The sequence below is a fragment of the Anastrepha obliqua genome, chromosome 5 (genome assembly GCF_027943255.1).
Source record: "Anastrepha obliqua isolate idAnaObli1 chromosome 5, idAnaObli1_1.0, whole genome shotgun sequence".
Taxonomy (NCBI): domain Eukaryota; kingdom Metazoa; phylum Arthropoda; class Insecta; order Diptera; family Tephritidae; genus Anastrepha; species Anastrepha obliqua.
The window spans coordinates 126,516,807-126,535,199 of record NC_072896.1 but is presented as its reverse complement, the minus strand read 5'-3'; the positions used below and the strand labels follow the sequence as shown (position 1 = coordinate 126,535,199).

Genomic DNA, 18,393 nt, shown 5'->3' with positions numbered 1-18,393 from the left:
CAGCAGCAGCATCAGCATCATTTGCAAATTGTTGTGGTGGTCCCGATAGGGGCCTTTTGTGTGTTCAATTGTTGGGTGGAGTTCAGAGTTTAAAAATATGTATATCAGTGGAAAATAAATAAAACCTGGCTGGAATGTATCAACCAAAATAGCATTATAACGCAGGAAGGTTTACAGTGGTGATTATTTGAGACCAAATTACAGTTGGCGGCAATTCTTCAAGACGGACGGTAAAGATTTGTGCTCCGCAGTAGCGATATGGGCCAGACTAAAAGCCAATTCACCGACGAAGAGTTACAGGATTACGAAGTAATATAATTCAGTAATAGTTTATAACTTATTAAACATATATTTTCCTTATTCGCAGGATTTGACATTTTTTTCGAAAAAAGAAGTATTACTGTAAGTATTACCTAACATCTGCATCAGCATTTCAGTTTTACATTTTGTATTGTTTTCTTCACAACAGAGCGCACAAAAAATTCAAAAACCTCGCTCCAGAAAAGGTTGGGCACAATAAAAATGCCAAATTGTCGATGAGCAAAATATTGCAATATCCAGAATTGCGCGTGAATCCTTTCGGTGACCGGATATGCAAAGTGTTTAGTTCAAGTGAAGATGGTGATATGACTTTCGAAGACTTTTTGGACATGATGAACGTTTTCAGTGATGCTTGCCCCAAAAAGCTAAAAGCAGAGTACGCTTTCCGTATTTGGGGTAAAAAATTGCCAATGCTCAGTAAACATATACAGGATTCTAAAATGAAATTATCGCATTTTCAGATTTCGATGGTGATGATATGCTAGGAGTATCAGATTTGAAGCAGGTTATTGAGCGATTGTGTGGTGCAGAAAATAAATTAGATGACTCCGACATGAAAGAGATCATACACTGTATATTAGCCGAAGCCGACTTCGACGATGATGGAGCTTTGTCGTTTCCGGAGTTCGAACATGTCACTGATAAATCCAGAGATTTTCTTAAGTATATTTGAAGGATACCACACAAATGTACACATTTATATGTAAAGTAATTATGAATTTTTTATTTACAGCTCTTTCCGGATAAGGCTTTAAAGAAGCACAAAAGGCTTGCCAATCTCATAGGAAGTTTGATTTTTTTGTTAGAATGGTATAAATTGTATATATGAATGTTGAACCTTTAGTTCCTTATTGCGTTACTTGTAATTGGATCTGAAATGTTTGAGTTTTATTTAAGTTTGTTAGATTTTATTTTATTATTTACCAATATAATTATATCATTTCCAAAAATTTTTATGGTGTAAAATTAAGAGGAAGTGAATGTTCAATTTAATTTTCCAAGCTAAAATACCATTAAGTTTATCTGAAATATTTTTGCTTTGAGCAACTTAAGACTTATAATAATTATTTCTTAGTATTTTCAATGAAATAGCTCGATCACCAGATGTATTCGAACACTTACCAATTTTCTATAGCATATTTACAGTATTAAGAAGCACGAATATATAACATAATAATGGAATTATAAACATGAATTTAAATATAAAATTAGAATTAAGAAAACTGCCGTCAGAACCACTTTACAAATACATATACATATGTTTAAATGCACTCGAAGATGGAAGAAATGGTTTTAAAAAGCAACACTTAGCAACCAAGCTGGCTGAGAAGTATTGAAAGCGACGTCTATTAAGCAGTAAAGGCACAAAATGTTGAACGCCAGGATTTATTTTTGTGTATGTTTTTACAAAGGAAGGTATTAAGTTTCCTGCATTGATGAAATTATTTGCTTTGGAAGATATGTAAGAAACAAAAACTCTTAAAAAAGTGGTGAAAGTGTTAAAGGAATCTTCTTCTTCATTTCCAACTACGTATCGATTTTTTGGCGTTAAAACGTGGCCACACATGCGTTGAAGTTGAACTTTGTAGTGGATAAGTCAAGCTGAATAAATCTGTCACGAAATGGCTTCTTGCATTCAGCAAATATTTATAGAAATATAATTAAACAAAGGGGTACAGACGTTAAAATAATCGAAATGAAAATTGAATACTAATAAATGCATGCACGGTTGAATTAGGACAGTTTCTATAGTCAAAAGGAGATCAATACATAAAAGAACTTTTCCAAGCCATACTCAAAATGTCGATGATATGGGTACTACAAATTTGATAAAATTTATCAGAGCTGGCATCATTTCAGGTTTATATTAATTTAAACAGCTACATCGATCACTTCTTTGTAAAATTAATTTAATTAAATTAAATATAAATGAGTATGCGTGAAACACACGCAATATGCATAAAATGTAGTAGATATGCATTTCGCTAAAAGTGTGCTTTTCATCCACAGTAATATAAAAATAATTTAAATACAAACAATTTTTTATGTATTTTATATTCTCACTTCGATATTAAAGAGAAACTTAAAACCATGTACTTCCAATGTGCATTTATTTATAAAACTGTATTGTAATCTATATGTAAGCCAAATTTGATAAATAAAATTTACCCCTTCAACTTGCAAATTTATGATCTCGTAACATTTTATTTGAGTTGCACTGCTGACAAGTGATTCACGAGCTAACTTGAGCGCCTTTGTGAATGTTCTTACTTTTTACTTATATTTTAATAGAGCGTTTTGATAAGGTATATAGGCTAACTTTGCAGCTAACATCCTTATATTTTTACGTGATGTTATGCTGGGATGCTCTGTTGATATACGGTAAACTATCTGTTGGCGGTAGTAAAGAATTTCCTCTGGATTGTCTATGTTGAAATGCTGTGCCACCACTATACATACTTACATCAGCGTGTTAACATTCCTATCGGCAAGAGCATACGACCAAGTTTGTTGATATATGCACCCACATAAATAGTTACGAACAAAGTGTTAAACTCCATCAGGTGGCACTTAAGTAATAGCACACAGCTCCCACCAACAATAACGCATTGTGATGCAGCTTAGATTATGCGACGGCTTGGACTTCAGCTTAGTTAATAAAATATAATATTTCGCCTTGTTATCGAGAATACTGAGTAAAAAAATAATATTTCACCGAATAGAATTATATATTTAACTTTTATAATAGCTTATACAGTTCAATGCACACAAAATGAAGAAAGTGAGAAATTGACTGCTACTACGTTCTTCTCGTGCTATTCATGGCTGCAAATAACTGGGCAATTTCATGCGCATGAAGAGCCAAGTTGTGAAAAATGATACGAGTATAAAAATAAATCCCATAGCAGTTAACAGAAATCGATTAAGGTTCGTTTTTCCGGGGATGTGTGTTTGATCCATTATAATGAAACCTAATCCACCAATGGTGAAAAGAAAACTGCTGGCCAAACCCTCCATGATATACTGACCGTTTACTCGATACGGCATGAAGGCGACTGGCCGAGAGTGTCCATGTTCATCCACTGTAGCACCAACACTGGGTGGTTCCACAATGACATCGTAGATTATTCCTGTCAGAAAGAAAACGTTAATATAGGATTTAATGTGGGCGTTGCGCGTTGATGTCAATTACCACCGGTAACCAGAAAGTACGACAGCAAGACAATGGAGAACATAGCCATAGGCGAAGGTTTGCGAAACCATGCTGGACGGCGAATTTTGATGTTTGGTGGTACCAAAATTTGAAAAGGCAAGTTATACAGCGTTTCAATCATAATTTAGAAAACTTAAACAAATTCTGAAAATCCAATTGTTTAGCCGGGTACTGATATGTTGACGTCCACAACTTGTATCCGCAGGGTTGCATTTTAGCGATGCTGCTGACAAAGTAAAATTTAACGCCTCCAAAAACAAAAAGCTCTCTCATTGGCCCTGTTCACATCTATGTTTCACTGACTGCCCATTTCATGGTAGTTTCGTTAACTGTCTCCAGATATCGCTCATTTGCTAGAAGAGTGTCATTGGTAAAAGAGTTGTCATCCACAAAACCAAAATGCACCCAAAAATGGCTTCAAAGTTTTCAATTTACTATAAAAAATTTACATTTTCATTTAACCCTTGAGTGGAAATGACGTGCCTCGCCCGTTAAGGTTTTCTGTACTAAATTCGAATTTAACGGACGTCGCAATATATTTTAATGTTTAAAGTCATATGAATTTCTTTAAACGTGTAAAAATATTTTTTTATATTCTAGCTAAATTGACCTTTATATAGAGAACGGTTTTAAGAGTTTTTTTTAATAAACCGTTAGTTTTTCTACTCATAGTATTGCGCTAAATTTAATTGTCTGCACGCGTACCATTCTTCGAGATTTAATCGTAAGGCAAGGGGTTAATGTGGTTTCGTTTTTCATACTTATCTAAAAAAATTGTTTTTAGAGTTTGACACTCTTGCAACCCATAAGCGCACTTGACTATTGTAGAGGTTCAATAAATGTACGATGTGAAAGCGGCTGGTCCACTGTACATAAAAAATTAGTTTCAAATTTGTTGGCTTCCATACATTTTTAAAAGTTATTATAATTCTTTTTCTCTCTCAAATTCCGGATTCTTTTGATTAATCGGATAAATTTTAAGTAAAAAATATTATATAATATATGGTTTCAAGATTTATCGGAAAAATACATTTGGTACTATTGCCCCGAATGCAACCCTTGTCACCTTGAGGTAAAATCAAACAAAACAAAACAATTTGAGAACTTATCAGAATTTGTGGAAATCAGACAGGATTGTTTAATCAATTTAATTTTTACTTTTGCTGTGCTGTAACGCTATGGAGGAGTTTCGCAAATCAGATATACCATGTGTGTGATTTAAATGTAATTGATTTTGTAATTCGATCAATTGCTGTATTGCCCTTTTTTTATGTAGTTGAGGCTCTCAGCGGCCGTGAGCCGATAAAGCAAGTAAAGGTGCCGCAGGACATAGCTAAATGGCAACGTTCGGAAGCTTACTATGATCTTTTGGGCTTCATTAACGCCGTCAGCTACGCCATTCAAGGCAAGCGTATTAATGATCCGGATATTTACGTTTCGCCGACGATGGAAAAAGTTGTGGCTGTTTTCGATAAACTCAATAAATTAGTTGATGAATCACCTCCAGTTGATCAACCGGCTCGATTTGGCAACAAAGGATTTCGCGTGTGGGCTCGTAAAATGAACCGCGTGAGTATATTAACAGGAATTTTAAAACAGGTTGGCTGTATTGTTGAAACTCTAAGTTTAAATTCTTGTTCTAGGATATCTTTTTGTACTTGAAAGAAGCGCTGCCACAGGAAAAGTGTGATCTGTTCACCGAACTAGGATCCTATTTCAGCGAATCATTTGGAAATTCTGTGCGCATTGATTATGGAACTGGTCATGAACTTTCGTTCGTATTCTTTCTTTGTTCGCTTTTTAAAGCCGAAATATTCACCGAAGCAGACAGTATTGCGTGCGCGTTGCGTCTGTTCAATAGTTATTTAATTTTTGTACGGCGGCTGCAAAAGGAGTACCATTTAGAACCAGCCGGTAGTCAAGGTGTTTGGTCGCTGGATGATTTTCAATTTGTGCCATTCATCTGGGGCAGTGCTCAGTTAGCCTGTAAGTAATGAGACAGTTTAAAGTGGTCGTTGATTTAAAATTAAATACCTTGCAGTCAATAGCCCCTTTGAACCTGCGCGATTTTTGGATGAAGATATAATCAACGAGTACAAAGACGAATACCTGTTTATTGGCTGTATCGATTACATCAATCAAGTGAAAACTGGTCATTTTGCAGAGCATTCTAACCAGTTGTGGAGTATTTCTGCAGTGCCCACTTGGGCGAAAATCAGCAGTGGATTGGTTAAAATGTATCAAAAAGAGGTATGCCCCTAATATACACATACATATACGTACATATGTAAACAAAATGTTATTAGCAAATAAGGCAAATTCGTTACAGATGATTTATTTTTTTCTATAGATACTGTCTAAATATCCCATTATGCAGCATGCGCTCTTTGGCAAATTGGTACGCTTCGACCCTGTTAAGCCCGGCACCACTTTACCTGTTGCGCGCTTAGGTTTCATACATCCTGCATCTACGAAATCAGTGACTTCAACAAGCAAAATTGAAACGCAAACGTTTGGCCCAGAACAAGATAAACACTCCGATGCAGAAGAAAGTTCGTCAAAATCTTCAATTGCATCAGAAGTTACACAAAGGAGCAAAGATGCTGATAACTGAAAAACCTGATTGAACCAATGCGGGTATTTCGCTTCGTTTATTTAGCAAGATATTTATTTTATGTAATATACAATGTAACTAACGACTATGGCAAATAGTATTTTACATTTATAGATGCGTACATATTTATGTGTTGTTATTGAAATCGCTAAAATATAACATACCAGCAGGAACTGCTTGCTGAGCAGTATATTAGCCCTGTCTAGTGTATCGTATATCAAAATATTTAATATTTAATATTAAACCGAAAAACATGCTTTGGATGTTCGGATGAAAACTTGGTGATGAGGAGAAAGTATAAGGATCAAAATCACTTTCATTATAATGTCTTTGAATTCGAAACCATGGCCATAGCTAAAACAAAACGTCTTTAGTGACATATTTTTTGAATATTTCTTATGCAAATCAACTTCAGATTTCTTGTTAACATAATTTTTTTAAATCAAACTTTTTCTAAATATGCCTGACGGATGCTTTGTGTATTCCAAAAGTTATTCTTAGTCTTCATACCAAAACATACATCTTTCGTTCATCTGTTTCAAGAATATATCTACAATTTTGTGAGAAAGCTTCCGCTTTTCAAAACAGTATCAATTGTGATTGGCGAACAGAAAGGTGTGTTCTTGTGGCTTGTGCGGACGCGATTAAGGAAGGCAATATTTAGTTTTCCACAGTTTTTACAATTTATTCGGTTTGTCTAGCTGATCTGCGGCTAATGCGGTTGTGACATAGGAATAAAATATTTTGAATAGCCTAAATAATCGCAAAATCTGTAGCCTCTGGAAAAACTGGCTAATACGTATTTTTAGTCTTGCAAATTTTGTTAAAAATAAACACAAATAAGTGACGTAATATTTTCCCCGTGAAAAGAGCTTTCGGCAGTGCGGGAGCGAGAGCATAAATGAAAGAGGAGAAATGGGCGGATTTTGAAATTTGTTATGAAATTTGCACTTGCGGGTCGTGCATGTAAATAAATACAAATTTGTTTTGTTTACAATTTTATGTTTATAAACAAATGAAAGTCACGTGTGTAGCTGCATCATAAAACAACAAATATATATGCATGTGTCTGTATGTAGTATGCAAAGTTTTGACATAAGCCATCATTGATTAATGAATTACTGCTGATTTCTTGCAATCGAGTTACTCCTTGGATACTTCACTATTTTGATTATGTCGAAAAAGTGCGGTGTTCGTTCGCTGAGCGATAGCGCTTTGGCCGAGTTGGCCAACCAGATTGTGTCGACGATCGGCTATGCCAAGTACGCGCCCGATGTTGTACTGGACATTGACATCGTGATGGTCGACATCAACCAATACCTCGAGCAGACGGGCGCCACCTGGAATATTTACCAAGACCTGTTGCGCGTCATACTCAGCTCCGATTATCTGGACGCCAATATGCGTTTCACCTGCTTGCAAATGCTGCTCAACGGCAGCGTATCGTTCTTAGTAACCGAAGTCTTTCCCTTTTCCTACTATGAAAAGATTCTGCAAGTGATTGCCGCACAGGGTACCGGCCTGCGCGTACTCAATTTGAAGGGGGTGTGGGTCAAGGAGGAGCACATGCATTACCTTTTCGAAATCGTGCGCAAATGCACGCATCTAACCAAGTTGTTTGTGCCCTACATCGCTAATGATGATCTCTTGGAGGTGATTGCCAAGCACTGCCGGCAGTTGCAGGTGTTGGACATCTCTGGCGAGACGGATATCACTGAGATCGGCGTTGAGTTTCTTAGTCATGGCATGTGCAGCGAGAAACTAACGGTTGTGGATATCGGCATGCCTGGTGAGGAGAACATTTGTTACTCGGATATTTCACTTATATTGGAGCACTGTCCCAATGTGGAGACGCTCTCCACTTACTCGTTTGTTGGCGCTTCGCTGAAGTTTGTGCATGACAACATTGACGAGGATTTCCGGTGCAAGCTGCGCTACTTACACGACACTGGCACAGATGAGGAGACGCTGCGTGTGATTGTTAAGACATGCCCACACTTGGAATCGCTTTATCTGGACACGCCCAAACCGGGTGCACTATCAGTACTTGGCAATATATTTTTGCGAAAGTTAAAAATCTATAAATTTTCCTGCGTTGAAGTGATGGAGGTGCTCGATAAAATCGGCCGAAATCTCAACCACCTGACCATGATTAAGGGTGTCGGGCATTTGGAAATAAGTAAACTAGTGCGCATTTGTCCAATGCTGATTGACTTGGACTGCTACATGATGGACGGGCTGTCCTACACAAAGGATGTCAACCGGTTTGAGTGTTTGGAAGGCTTGGAAATGCTCAGTAGCCCTATGTCGAATGCCTCACTGAAGATGCTTATATGCAGTTGTAGACAGCTGAAGCGCTTGGCTGTGGACAGTATTAACTTCACGGATGAAGATATTGTAAAGTAAGTTGCAAGTAAATGTAAATTAAATGCGAGCTTTTGAGCTCTGAAGGGATGTCCTTATTTTAATTTGGATTGGATGTCTTGCAGATTTTCTCTTCGCGTATATTACATGTTGTTTTTTGTCTTTATTGACCTCAATGCCCAATTTTTCAAATCATTGTGTTGTGGCTGATAGCGTATCTTGTAGTGTTTTTGTTGCTGCTTCTTCATTGTTGTTAGGTGACATTAAAACTGCATCGTCTGCAAATGTAGCTATCATTGATCCTCGAGTAGTTGGCGATGGTATATCTGCTGTGTATACTAAGTATAGTATGGGGCCCAGTACGTTTCCTTGAGGTACTCCAGCTGTCACTGTCAAGATTTCAGAACACTCATCGTCGTATTTTATGAAGAAGTATCTATCAGTCATTTAGCTTTTAAGGATACTAAATATGTTAAGTGTAAAAATGTTGTTTAGCTTATATAGAAGTCCTTTGTGCCATACTCTGTCAAAAGCTTTCGCGATGTCCAAATACACGGCAATGCAATATTTCTACTTATCGAAGTTGTCTGTAATTTTGTTTATTACTCTGTGAATCTGTTGCACAATTGAATGTTGTTTTCGGAAACCGAACTGGTGTGAGGGGATAGTGTCTTTTTGTTGTAGAATCGGGTCAATTCTGCCAAGTAGTATTTTCTTAAACAATTTAGAGAGGATGGGCAGCAAGCTAATTGGTCTGTATGAGCTGGCAACAGTGGCGTTCTTGTTTGGCTTGGGGATCGCTATAACTTGTGCAACTTTCCATGCTTTAGAAAAGGTCTCGTATGTAGTTTATTATAGTATCGGGTGGCTCCTTTAGTATTTTCCTTTTATTTGGTCATATGCCGGTGTCTTTTTGTCTTTAAGTTTCTTTATATAATATTTGATTTTTTCTTTTGTCGTGTAAAATTAAAACATGAAATTAGTTTCGATCCACTGTTTTAAAAATAACAAAAGTAAGGCCACTCTTAGCACAATAACTCACGAACTAATGAATAGAACGTTATGAAATTTAAATATTAAATTCTCTTTTTAAGTACTAACTGAAAAAGAGGTGAATGCAGAAAAACTAGTGCCATCTATGTGTGAGGCCCGGGACTTTTCAACCCATGTGCTAATCGCATTGTTTTTGAGAGCGTTCCGCCCAAAAAGAGACAAAATGGTTTGTTAACGTCGTAGGACGGCCAAAAACAAACGAGGAGGAGCAGCCTTATGCCATTCAAATTATTATGAAACTCTACAGTTCTTCAAAGCTTATTTATACATTTACGATAAGCGTCTATAAACAAATTCGCTTCATTATCATTAAACTGGTGGTTGATTTCACAAACACATTTTTCGTTTGCCGAGCAGGAAAGTTCTCTAGCACGCAAAGAAGTTGCGTGAATCGAAAATAACGGCGAATAAAAATGGCCGTTATGACAGTTCAAGGAGAGCACGTCATAATTGAAAAAAACAACCGTTAAAATTTAGAAACCAAATCATCTTTTTAAAATCGTGTAATTTGTGCTGCTTTCAAGGAAAAATACTCATCCACATCAGAAGCAGCCATCAGACCCGAATACATACGTACATATCTACATATACCTTTCGTATTTTACTTTTTTTTAGCATATTTGTGGAGCATGATTTCAATGAACTGGAGGATATCTGGTTTACATTGGCGCCAAATTTGACGGTTCAATCAATTGAGGTAATTTACGTTAACGACTAAAATATTTTCTAATATTAATGCCTTTGAAAAAATATCTTTAGATTCTTATGGATCGCTGTCCGGAACTACAAACGGTTGGACAACTGAGTGGATGGTCGTTGACTCCAGATGATTTGGCGTTGATACGAGGGTTACTGAAGAGCGGAAATTCCTGTCTTGTACTTACACCCAATGGCTTTTTCCCTTGAACCACTAATTCGTACTAAATTGCACACATATGAACTAATGAAAATCTGCAGTCGCGGGAAAATGTTGAATATTGCAGTAATTTAAAATACATTAGGAAATTTTTGTTTTAAAGTGTTTTTCGTGTTAATGGAAATTGTGTGCGCCTTACTTTTTTGCTGTGCTGATAAACTACATGCAATCCGAACATATTTGCATATTAATATATTATATTAAAACACCCCATACATATATATTTATAATACCATACTATATGTACATATATGTCGTCAGAGAATTATTTTGCAAACGTTCCAACACTTTTCTGCGGCTACAGATCAACACTAACGACAACTAACTTTCCCTACACTAACATAAAAGTTTAGTTGGTTCTATAAAATCATAAATCCCTTTGCTATTCGAGATATTTGAGATTTGCTGTATACGCAATAGGTTTCTGTATTTATGCTTTTCAAAGTAAATTCAGTAAAATATAAGAAAATACGAGCATTTGCAAACACAAAACAGCCACCCTGTTGCACTCGGAGTTTTTGCTTCATATTCTTCCCTCAGTTGATCAAATCAGAAATATGTATGTCTGGCCAGCCGCGGTGCAATGTACATAAGTGATTAAAGGTAATGTTATGAATATTATCATAAATAAATTGATGTTTAACAGAGTTTAATTAACGAGAACAAATACAGGAATCAGCTGTTCGGGAGACTTGGCAAAAGGGTGCTCGCGATGTGCCTGTGTAAATCTAAAGTCATTGCAAAAATAGTAAGAACATTTTGCGAGTACAACAAATCTCGAATATCCCCAATGTTACTACACTACAACAACATTAACTCACTGCTATCCAATGTGCATGCTGTGTCTGAGTCTGGTTTGATAGTAAGAAACTGAATAATGCGAACTGAGGACTTTTCGCATGCACTTGGACTTACATACATATATTTAGATTTTATATAGCAATCAGTTTTTCATTTTGTCAATGAAGAAAGAAAAAAAAACTGTGGAGTTTTTTCATTTTCTCTTTTATTTATGTAATTAAAATTAATTTGAAACACTTAAAAGTTTGCAAGATTATATATATACACCCTTTTTGGGTGTTTGGCCGAGCTGCTCCTCCAATTTGTGGCGTGCGTCTTGATGTTGTTCCACAAATGGAAGGACCAACAGTTTCAAGCCGACCCCGAACGGCAGATATTTTTATGAGGAGCTTTTCCATGGCAGAAATACACTCGGAGGTTTGCCATTGCCTGCCGAGGGGCGACCGCTATTAGAAAAATGTTTTTCTTAATTTTGGTGTTTTCACAGAGATTCGAACCGACGTTCTCTTTGTGAATTCCGAATGGTAGTCACGCACCAACCCATTCGGCTACGGCGGCCGCTGTTTACAGGATTACATTTTCAAAAAAATGATATTAATATGATGTCAAACGAAAGCGGATACACTCAACAATTAAAAAAAAAATTATTTACTTTTTGCCACTACAAATATAGTAGAATAATGCTTAATATAAAAATGAAAAATCTATGCTTAAATATCCATGAAATTTCCTAATGAATTATTTTGAAAACAAAAAAATGCTAAAAGTATATATATCGGGTGTTTTTTAGCTACATGAGAAATAGCGATATCGATAACTATGGCTTCACAGCTGAGAAGGGCTAATTATGTTGACATTTGTTGCAGTAAGGTTTGGCAAGCCATCATGAATCGGTCCACGCCAGAACAACGCACACTGGGGATTTTTGTACAGAGATGATCACAAAAAATATTTACATTTTTACTACTAACGAAGTTGTATATATTTGTGTATGAAAAACAATGTTTTTTAAAATTCATAAATTTTAATTTTTTTTATTTATTTTTTTTTATTAGTATAAGCCAGCAAATATTTACGCACAGGATACATGTAAGTTCATAATTCTGAATTACCCTCAAAATGTCAAAACAAAATTAAAAGGGTTTCGTTATCATTATGAACACACTAGAAAGCGTTTAGTTATTATCATTGCCAAAAAATAATCAGTGGCGCCTGGTGGCACCTGCAATTGATTAAAACTGAAAGAGACGCTATTAAGCAACACGTTGATACTAGTTTCTGACCGTAGGTAAATGTAGCTCAACTTGCAGATCCAAGAATATGAAGGAATATGATTTTTATTTTTTTTTTTCGTAAAATTAATTATAAATAGATAATTAAAGGCTTCACAGCCTTTGTTCTTCCGGCTAAAATATATAAAAATATCGTACCCTAAATGAAAAATAAAAAATTGGAAGTCGGCTCAAGCAAAAGGAAAAAAAACCACCTTGGGCTTTGAAGTTTTTTCTTAGTCAGTTCAATACTATAAAAAAATTATACTTTTGACATATCTATAACAAAAAACTGTAAGTCGGAGTTTAGTAATTCTTTTTGATTTTATTGTTGGTTCTATTCTGGAATTTAGAAATACCATTAAACATTGCGTAGGTGGTGTGTTGCAAATTTGACTTTCTTCCGCTAAATCCCCAGTGTGCAACGCTTCCAAATTGTGGAAATTTACTTAAAAAAAAAAACAAAAAAAAAAAAAATAAATAAATAAATCTGTTCGCGAAGTTCATAAAGCACTGATGGCAGCATCGTCCCTTATTTCTTTCGTAATGTGGAAGGAGTTGCCGTTACGGTGAATGGCGAGCGCTATCGAGCCATGTAGAATGAATTTTTATTTTCAAAAATTAGTCAGTTAAACATTTGGACGACCTTTGGCTCCAACAAGGTGGTGCAACTTGTCGCTTAAAAATCGATTTATTGCAATATTCAAGCCACCATTGACGCTATATGGCCAGAAATGGGACTGATTGGATGAATGGACCATGCAACTCGTAGATGCGGCGGATATATGCCGGATATCATATTGAAAAAAATAAATGGCAAGAAATGATGTTCCAGATTATAATACAAAAAATTCATTCCAACATTTCTGTTTTGTATTGTCATTTTAAGTTCTCAAGCTCTTAAAAAACACCCTTTATATATATATATGTATATGGTAGTAGTATATACCTCCATTTCGTTCTTCTTGCTTGAAAACGTAAACAAACTTGAGCTTACCTCCCGTGAAATAAAGTATACGCAACGGATATCTCCGTTTAAGTTTTCCTCTTCGAAATTTGAAAGGCATTGAAAAAATTAAATTGATGAGAAAATGAAAACCTGCGTACTTAGCATTACTTCATAAAATCTATAGTTTCAAGTGCATATGCTATTTTTCTTGAATAGCAAAAAAAGTTGATTCTTGTCGCACGGTGTTATGTACAATAACTAATGGGTGGCGCAAAATTAATCACCCTATCGGAAGATTGATGGTTAATGGAAGATTAATAATTTTTGAAAAATTACGTCATACGTCAATTATATTTGACACTTGTGAACTGGACAGCTGCAGTATGCAAACAGGCATGCAATGGAGCGCAACCCCTTGAACAGAATTGCAGCGGACAGCGGGTAACGGATTAACAGGTACACACTATAAAAATTAGAACACATTTGATAGCCTGAAATTGCACAGAACTGCCGCGTGGATGGATTTTTTTCCGTCGCTTAATTTTACGGCGAAAAATAATTAGATTTATTTCTATTTTCTCCGACGAGTTGAAGTCCCAGGGTTGCTTTTCGGATTACTTGATGACAATTTGTTTGTTTGCAAACAACAGGCAAATTTTCATTCGATTTGCATAAGAAAACCAGCAAAATATTAATAATTTTGAAATTAGTTTTTTCTTGTAACAATGAGCTTCAATGCGTTGCTTCACAAATATTGCAAACGAAATGATTTCACTACAAAATTTACATTATTGTAATTGCAAAATGTCAGCTGAAAACCGTTAACCGACCGATCACCATCCGTCAACCCGTAAAGTGCTGTCCCACTGTAGGTTAGGTTAGGTTATGGTGGTAGTCGGTCTGCACGACCAACTCACTTAGACCTTACAGGTCCGTTGTGATACCACTGTGCTACACGGGAACCTCATTTATCTTCCTTCGTGGAACCATTTCGTGGCTCTTATGAAGCGTAGTATTGATGCCAACCCCACGCCAGACAGTTCTGTAAGAGAATTAAAAAAGTATTTACCTAGACAACCTGCTCTGATTTTAGCTAGGGCTGGACAATTGCAAAGGAAGTGCTCAACTGTTTCTTCCTCTTCCTCATCTCTACAACTTCTGCAATATTCATAGGAGAAAACTCCTAGTCTCGAGGAATGCCTGCCAAATAGCCAGTGACCGGTTAGACAAGCCACGACCTTCGAGATATTGTCCCTTGAGAGACTAAGCAATTCCTTTGTTCTTTTCTTGTTTATTTGCGGCCATAGTAGCCTAGCTGTTAGACACGTATCCTCATTTCTCCATGACCTATTGGCCTCTTGGATGAAGTGGTTTTTTATCATTAGTTTACTCGTGGCCATGGGTATTCCGATGGTACTTTTATCACTCAGCAGTTGGAGAGCAGTACCCTTTCTGGCTAGCTCATCTGCTTTACAGTTTCCCTCAATATCTCTATGTCCCGGAACCCAAATAAGGCTGACCTTGAATACGTCACTAATGTCATTTAGGGCTGCCCGGCATTCCTGTGCAACCTTCGATCTTAGTAAAGCCGATCTGTCCCACTGTAATTCTGTTTCGGGCCAAAATAAACATTTCCATCACTCAAAATAATTTTTCTTTATTTAGTAATAATATCCCATAATATAATAATTAAAAAAAAAATGGGTGATTAATTTTGTGCCACCTTGGTTTTTTTTTAAATTGGATTAAAATTATTATTAACCGATTTTCATGTTACCCAACATTACATTTTTTATCGAGTTTTGAAATGTGGATTCCATAATTATTTAAAAAAAAAAACAATGTAAAAAATTTAGAGAAATATTGTAGCGCGAATTTATCCCAGGAAATGTTACAATTTTTCATAAATCCTTTAGCAGTTCTTTATTTAAATGGTGTGATCCTTACTGTGCCTATTTTTTATCCAAAATTATGAAAATATCAAAATTTCAAACAAAAATTTTTTTACGTAATAAGAAAATCTTGAAGTCTTCTCTCTTGGCCCGGGATTTGGAGGAAAGATAAAAATGTTTATTATTTGTAGCTTCTTTTTATTAGAATAGGTATATTGGTGTATGTGTGTATGCATATATGTGTGCACTAATCCATATGATTTAGGATTCTCTTATTTTGCAATGTTGTTTGGTAAATTTAAATTTTATATTTAAAACTATTTTCTTCTTTCTTATATTTCTTTCAGCGACTGCAGTAAAGACTATCGGAATGGAAAAAGTTTCAATCATTCGAACTTACGTGGGCACTTGCTTGGATGTAATTTGGGCGCATATAAAATCTAAGCCTATTAAAAATGTGATAGTAAATTAAATTTAAAATCTATGTAATTAAAAAGTGATAAATGGAAAATGGAAGCATGGAAGCATGGAAAATAAAAGAAAGCAATACTAAAATTCCGCGAATTTTTAATTTTTCAAATGGAATACTAATAACTTTTGTGCAGACATAGATGGGTTTCACATATTAAAATCTAAACTCGTTGAGGAATATTTGACTGACCTCAATACACCGCGCACAAGGAGCATACCCTGGCTTGTTGGGCTGGATATCGGGACATGAAGGCCATCACAGCAACGAATACTGTGATACAACGATCCACTGTGAAGACACGGAATTCATACGACAATGATTGTAAAGTCCAGCACACAGGCAGGCAAAACAGTTCAACCTTCTTTCTTGAGGACTTAACAACACTCACTGGATACTGTTTGAGACTGAACAGTGAAACGCTCTCTCGCAAATATGTGGTGCTCGCAAGGCAAAGACTCACACATCTTGGTGGGTTTACTCTAAATTCATTGATTATATGGAAAACAAGCCTAATTAGGTGCTCGAATTCATTACAAGACTCCAACTATAGGCTAACGGTTAAGCACAATAGACCCCATTAGAGCTCTTAGTGCAGTATGACCCAAAAGAAAAAAAAAACTAAACTAAATTAGGCCCATAAGGGCTTTAGTCTTTATGGTCAAGTAATTAGATATATGGGACACTATTTAAATTGTGAGCCTGTAGTAAAAAACGCATACAACGCATAAAATAGAGATGAGTTCATTATTCGTCACTCGCCTTTTAATTGCTTCAATTGGATTTTGTTATAGTGAAGTGGAAACCAAAACCCTGCCAGGAGACACTTCGTACTTTCCTTCTTCCCCATTATGAGGTTTGCCCATTTCCTTAGTTCTAAGCGCACTTAATTTCATTGTACATTGTTGGTTTGGTAAATATGCCAACTTTTGCTAGTTATGTAAGTATGTAGGTACCCAATAGGGAAATCTTAGGCAAGTGAAACAAATATCTGGTTACGACCTAGTAAAAGTTAGTCATTTTCGAACAAGTTTATTACGGTCGGGAGCAGCGAAAAGTAAAAAATAAAAATTGACATTTTTTTAATCTTCGCCTTAAGTAGTACACGAACTATATCTCGGCATTTGCGCAAGCGAGAGCAAGGCAAGCTGGGCTATAGTATTCTTTCTCATAACGCCCAAATAGTAGTTCTATTAATTACCTGACCTTCAGGCAAAAATTCGTGGTGTACAATACCGTTATAAATCATAAAAACCGTGACCATCGTTTTCTTTTTTTGAATAAAAATGACGTGGTTTTTTTGGTCTTGGTTCATTCGGAGCTCTCCACTCACTTCATATCTTGGAAACCATATCTTTGGCGATATCAACGCGGTCCCTTTTTGCATGAAATTCAGGTCCTTTGGGATCAATTTTGAAGCAGCACGGCGCAAACCTGAATCATTAACTGCAATGTTCTGAACGAATCTATTAGCAGTGTTGAAGTCCTCTGCCAGCTCTTTAATGGTCTGATGCTCTGATGGTTAATTTGTGGTTATTGATCAACTTTTGTTTTACTTTATTGATGGTTTCATCGGTTTTTGATGTCGTTGGCCTCGATGAACTCACGATCTCTTCTGCAGTATTCATGCCACTAAACGTCTTAAACGGTTATTTTCTTTAGACTATCATTACCGAAACAGTTTCTAAGGTATCGAATCTGCATCGTATGTTTAACGTAAAATTTAATACAAATTCATTCGCTGCGGACATGAAAATACGGATAGACAGGAGGTGGAATAATCTAGCCACTTGCAAAACCGCGAAAATCATGTGTACGCAGAATGCAGATAAATACGTCCGATTCGTACTAGCTCTGTCTAGAAAAGAAAGCAGAACTATCGTAGGTATGCTGACAGGCCACAATTTGCTAGCGGCGCACGCATACCAGATAGGAATTACAACGATAGCTGCAGAATTTGCAATGAACTGGAACAGAGGGAAACACTTGAACATCTTCTATATTCTTGCCCTGCACTTGCATGAACCAGATTAAAATGCTTAGGAGCTTTACAATATGAGAAGTTAGAATGCCTCTCGGGGATAGAGTTCCAGAGCTTACTTAGATTCGCAAAAGACGTAGACGTATTACAAGATGCCTACTACAAAGAAACGTAAAGGTCTAGCTCCTGGTAACACTAAGGATCAATAGGTCTATGTGATGGCTTTCAGTCAGCCAGGTCAACCTAACCTAACCTAATACAAATTCATTTTTAAAACTGTAAAATATGGAAAATACGTGCAGAGGTAGATTTCCTCAAGATGGCGTAACTTTTATAAATGCCACGTAATGGCGATAAAATATTGCTAGGAATATTAATCACAGATATAGCAACCTAACAAAACAAATAAACTGAAATTGGTTGTCTTAAAGCGTTACCTGACAGTTGTTCCAGGAACTTTTTGATCAAGCTGGTATGCGCATCTGCGTGATTGTCCAAATTAAATACTGGAAGTAATGAATAGAGTAATGAATTTTATCTACCGAACT

General features: G+C 36.1%; 4 protein-coding genes across 5 annotated transcripts; 3 read left to right on the top strand and 1 right to left on the bottom strand.

Annotated features, from left to right (window-relative positions):
- Positions 1 to 13: 13 nt before the first annotated feature.
- Positions 14 to 2,552, top strand: LOC129249359 (calcium and integrin-binding protein 1-like). The gene is made up of 5 exons (XM_054889147.1): positions 14 to 309; positions 368 to 402; positions 470 to 717; positions 783 to 984; positions 1,055 to 2,552. Exons 1-5 carry the CDS (start codon positions 259 to 261, stop codon positions 1,074 to 1,076), a joined length of 558 nt encoding a protein of 185 aa, XP_054745122.1. The 5' UTR covers positions 14 to 258; the 3' UTR covers positions 1,077 to 2,552.
- A 479-nt stretch (positions 2,553 to 3,031) lies between these two features.
- LOC129247687 (putative oligosaccharyltransferase complex subunit CG9662) lies at positions 3,032 to 3,750 on the bottom strand. Its single transcript, XM_054886926.1, has 2 exons — positions 3,515 to 3,750; positions 3,032 to 3,452 (listed from the first exon to the last, which is right to left on the bottom strand). The coding sequence occupies exons 1-2, from the start codon at positions 3,654 to 3,656 to the stop codon at positions 3,142 to 3,144; spliced, it is 453 nt and encodes a 150-aa protein (XP_054742901.1). The 5' UTR covers positions 3,657 to 3,750; the 3' UTR covers positions 3,032 to 3,141.
- An 835-nt stretch (positions 3,751 to 4,585) lies between these two features.
- LOC129247496 (serine/threonine-protein phosphatase 2A activator) lies at positions 4,586 to 6,270 on the top strand. Its single transcript, XM_054886643.1, has 5 exons — positions 4,586 to 4,744; positions 4,812 to 5,104; positions 5,179 to 5,521; positions 5,577 to 5,785; positions 5,886 to 6,270. The coding sequence occupies exons 1-5, from the start codon at positions 4,714 to 4,716 to the stop codon at positions 6,147 to 6,149; spliced, it is 1,140 nt and encodes a 379-aa protein (XP_054742618.1). The 5' UTR covers positions 4,586 to 4,713; the 3' UTR covers positions 6,150 to 6,270.
- Positions 6,271 to 6,555: 285 nt separating this feature from the next.
- On the top strand, positions 6,556 to 15,953 carry LOC129247495 (uncharacterized). 2 transcript variants are annotated; one of them, XM_054886642.1, is made up of 4 exons: positions 6,557 to 8,551; positions 10,182 to 10,263; positions 10,326 to 10,442; positions 15,743 to 15,953. In XM_054886642.1, the coding sequence occupies exons 1-4, from the start codon at positions 7,323 to 7,325 to the stop codon at positions 15,752 to 15,754; spliced, it is 1,440 nt and encodes a 479-aa protein (XP_054742617.1). In that variant the 5' UTR covers positions 6,557 to 7,322; the 3' UTR covers positions 15,755 to 15,953. The 2 variants fall into 2 exon arrangements, with proteins under 2 accessions (XP_054742616.1, XP_054742617.1); XM_054886641.1 differs by lacking the exon at positions 15,743 to 15,953 and having other exon boundaries at positions 6,556 to 8,551; positions 10,326 to 10,553.
- The last annotated feature ends 2,440 nt before the right edge of the window (positions 15,954 to 18,393 follow it).

Coding starts and splice junctions, on each gene's coding strand:
- LOC129249359 (XM_054889147.1), top strand. CDS start 259: ATGGGCCAGACTAAAAGCCAATTCACCGACGAAGAGTTACAGGATTAC. Junction 310..367: donor AAGAGTTACAGGATTACGAA/GTAATATAATTC, acceptor CCTTATTCGCAG/GATTTGACATTTTTTTCGAA. Junction 403..469: donor TCGAAAAAAGAAGTATTACT/GTAAGTATTACC, acceptor TCTTCACAACAG/AGCGCACAAAAAATTCAAAA.
- LOC129247687 (XM_054886926.1), bottom strand. CDS start 3,656: ATGATTGAAACGCTGTATAACTTGCCTTTTCAAATTTTGGTACCACCA. Junction 3,453..3,514: donor GTACTTTCTGGTTACCGGTG/GTAATTGACATC, acceptor TCTTTCTGACAG/GAATAATCTACGATGTCATT.
- LOC129247496 (XM_054886643.1), top strand. CDS start 4,714: ATGGAGGAGTTTCGCAAATCAGATATACCAT. Junction 5,105..5,178: donor GGGCTCGTAAAATGAACCGC/GTGAGTATATTA, acceptor TTCTTGTTCTAG/GATATCTTTTTGTACTTGAA. Junction 5,786..5,885: donor TTAAAATGTATCAAAAAGAG/GTATGCCCCTAA, acceptor TTTTTTCTATAG/ATACTGTCTAAATATCCCAT.
- LOC129247495 (XM_054886641.1), top strand. CDS start 7,323: ATGTCGAAAAAGTGCGGTGTTCGTTCGCTGAGCGATAGCGCTTTGGCC. Junction 8,552..10,181: donor ACGGATGAAGATATTGTAAA/GTAAGTTGCAAG, acceptor ACTTTTTTTTAG/CATATTTGTGGAGCATGATT. Junction 10,264..10,325: donor TGACGGTTCAATCAATTGAG/GTAATTTACGTT, acceptor AAATATCTTTAG/ATTCTTATGGATCGCTGTCC.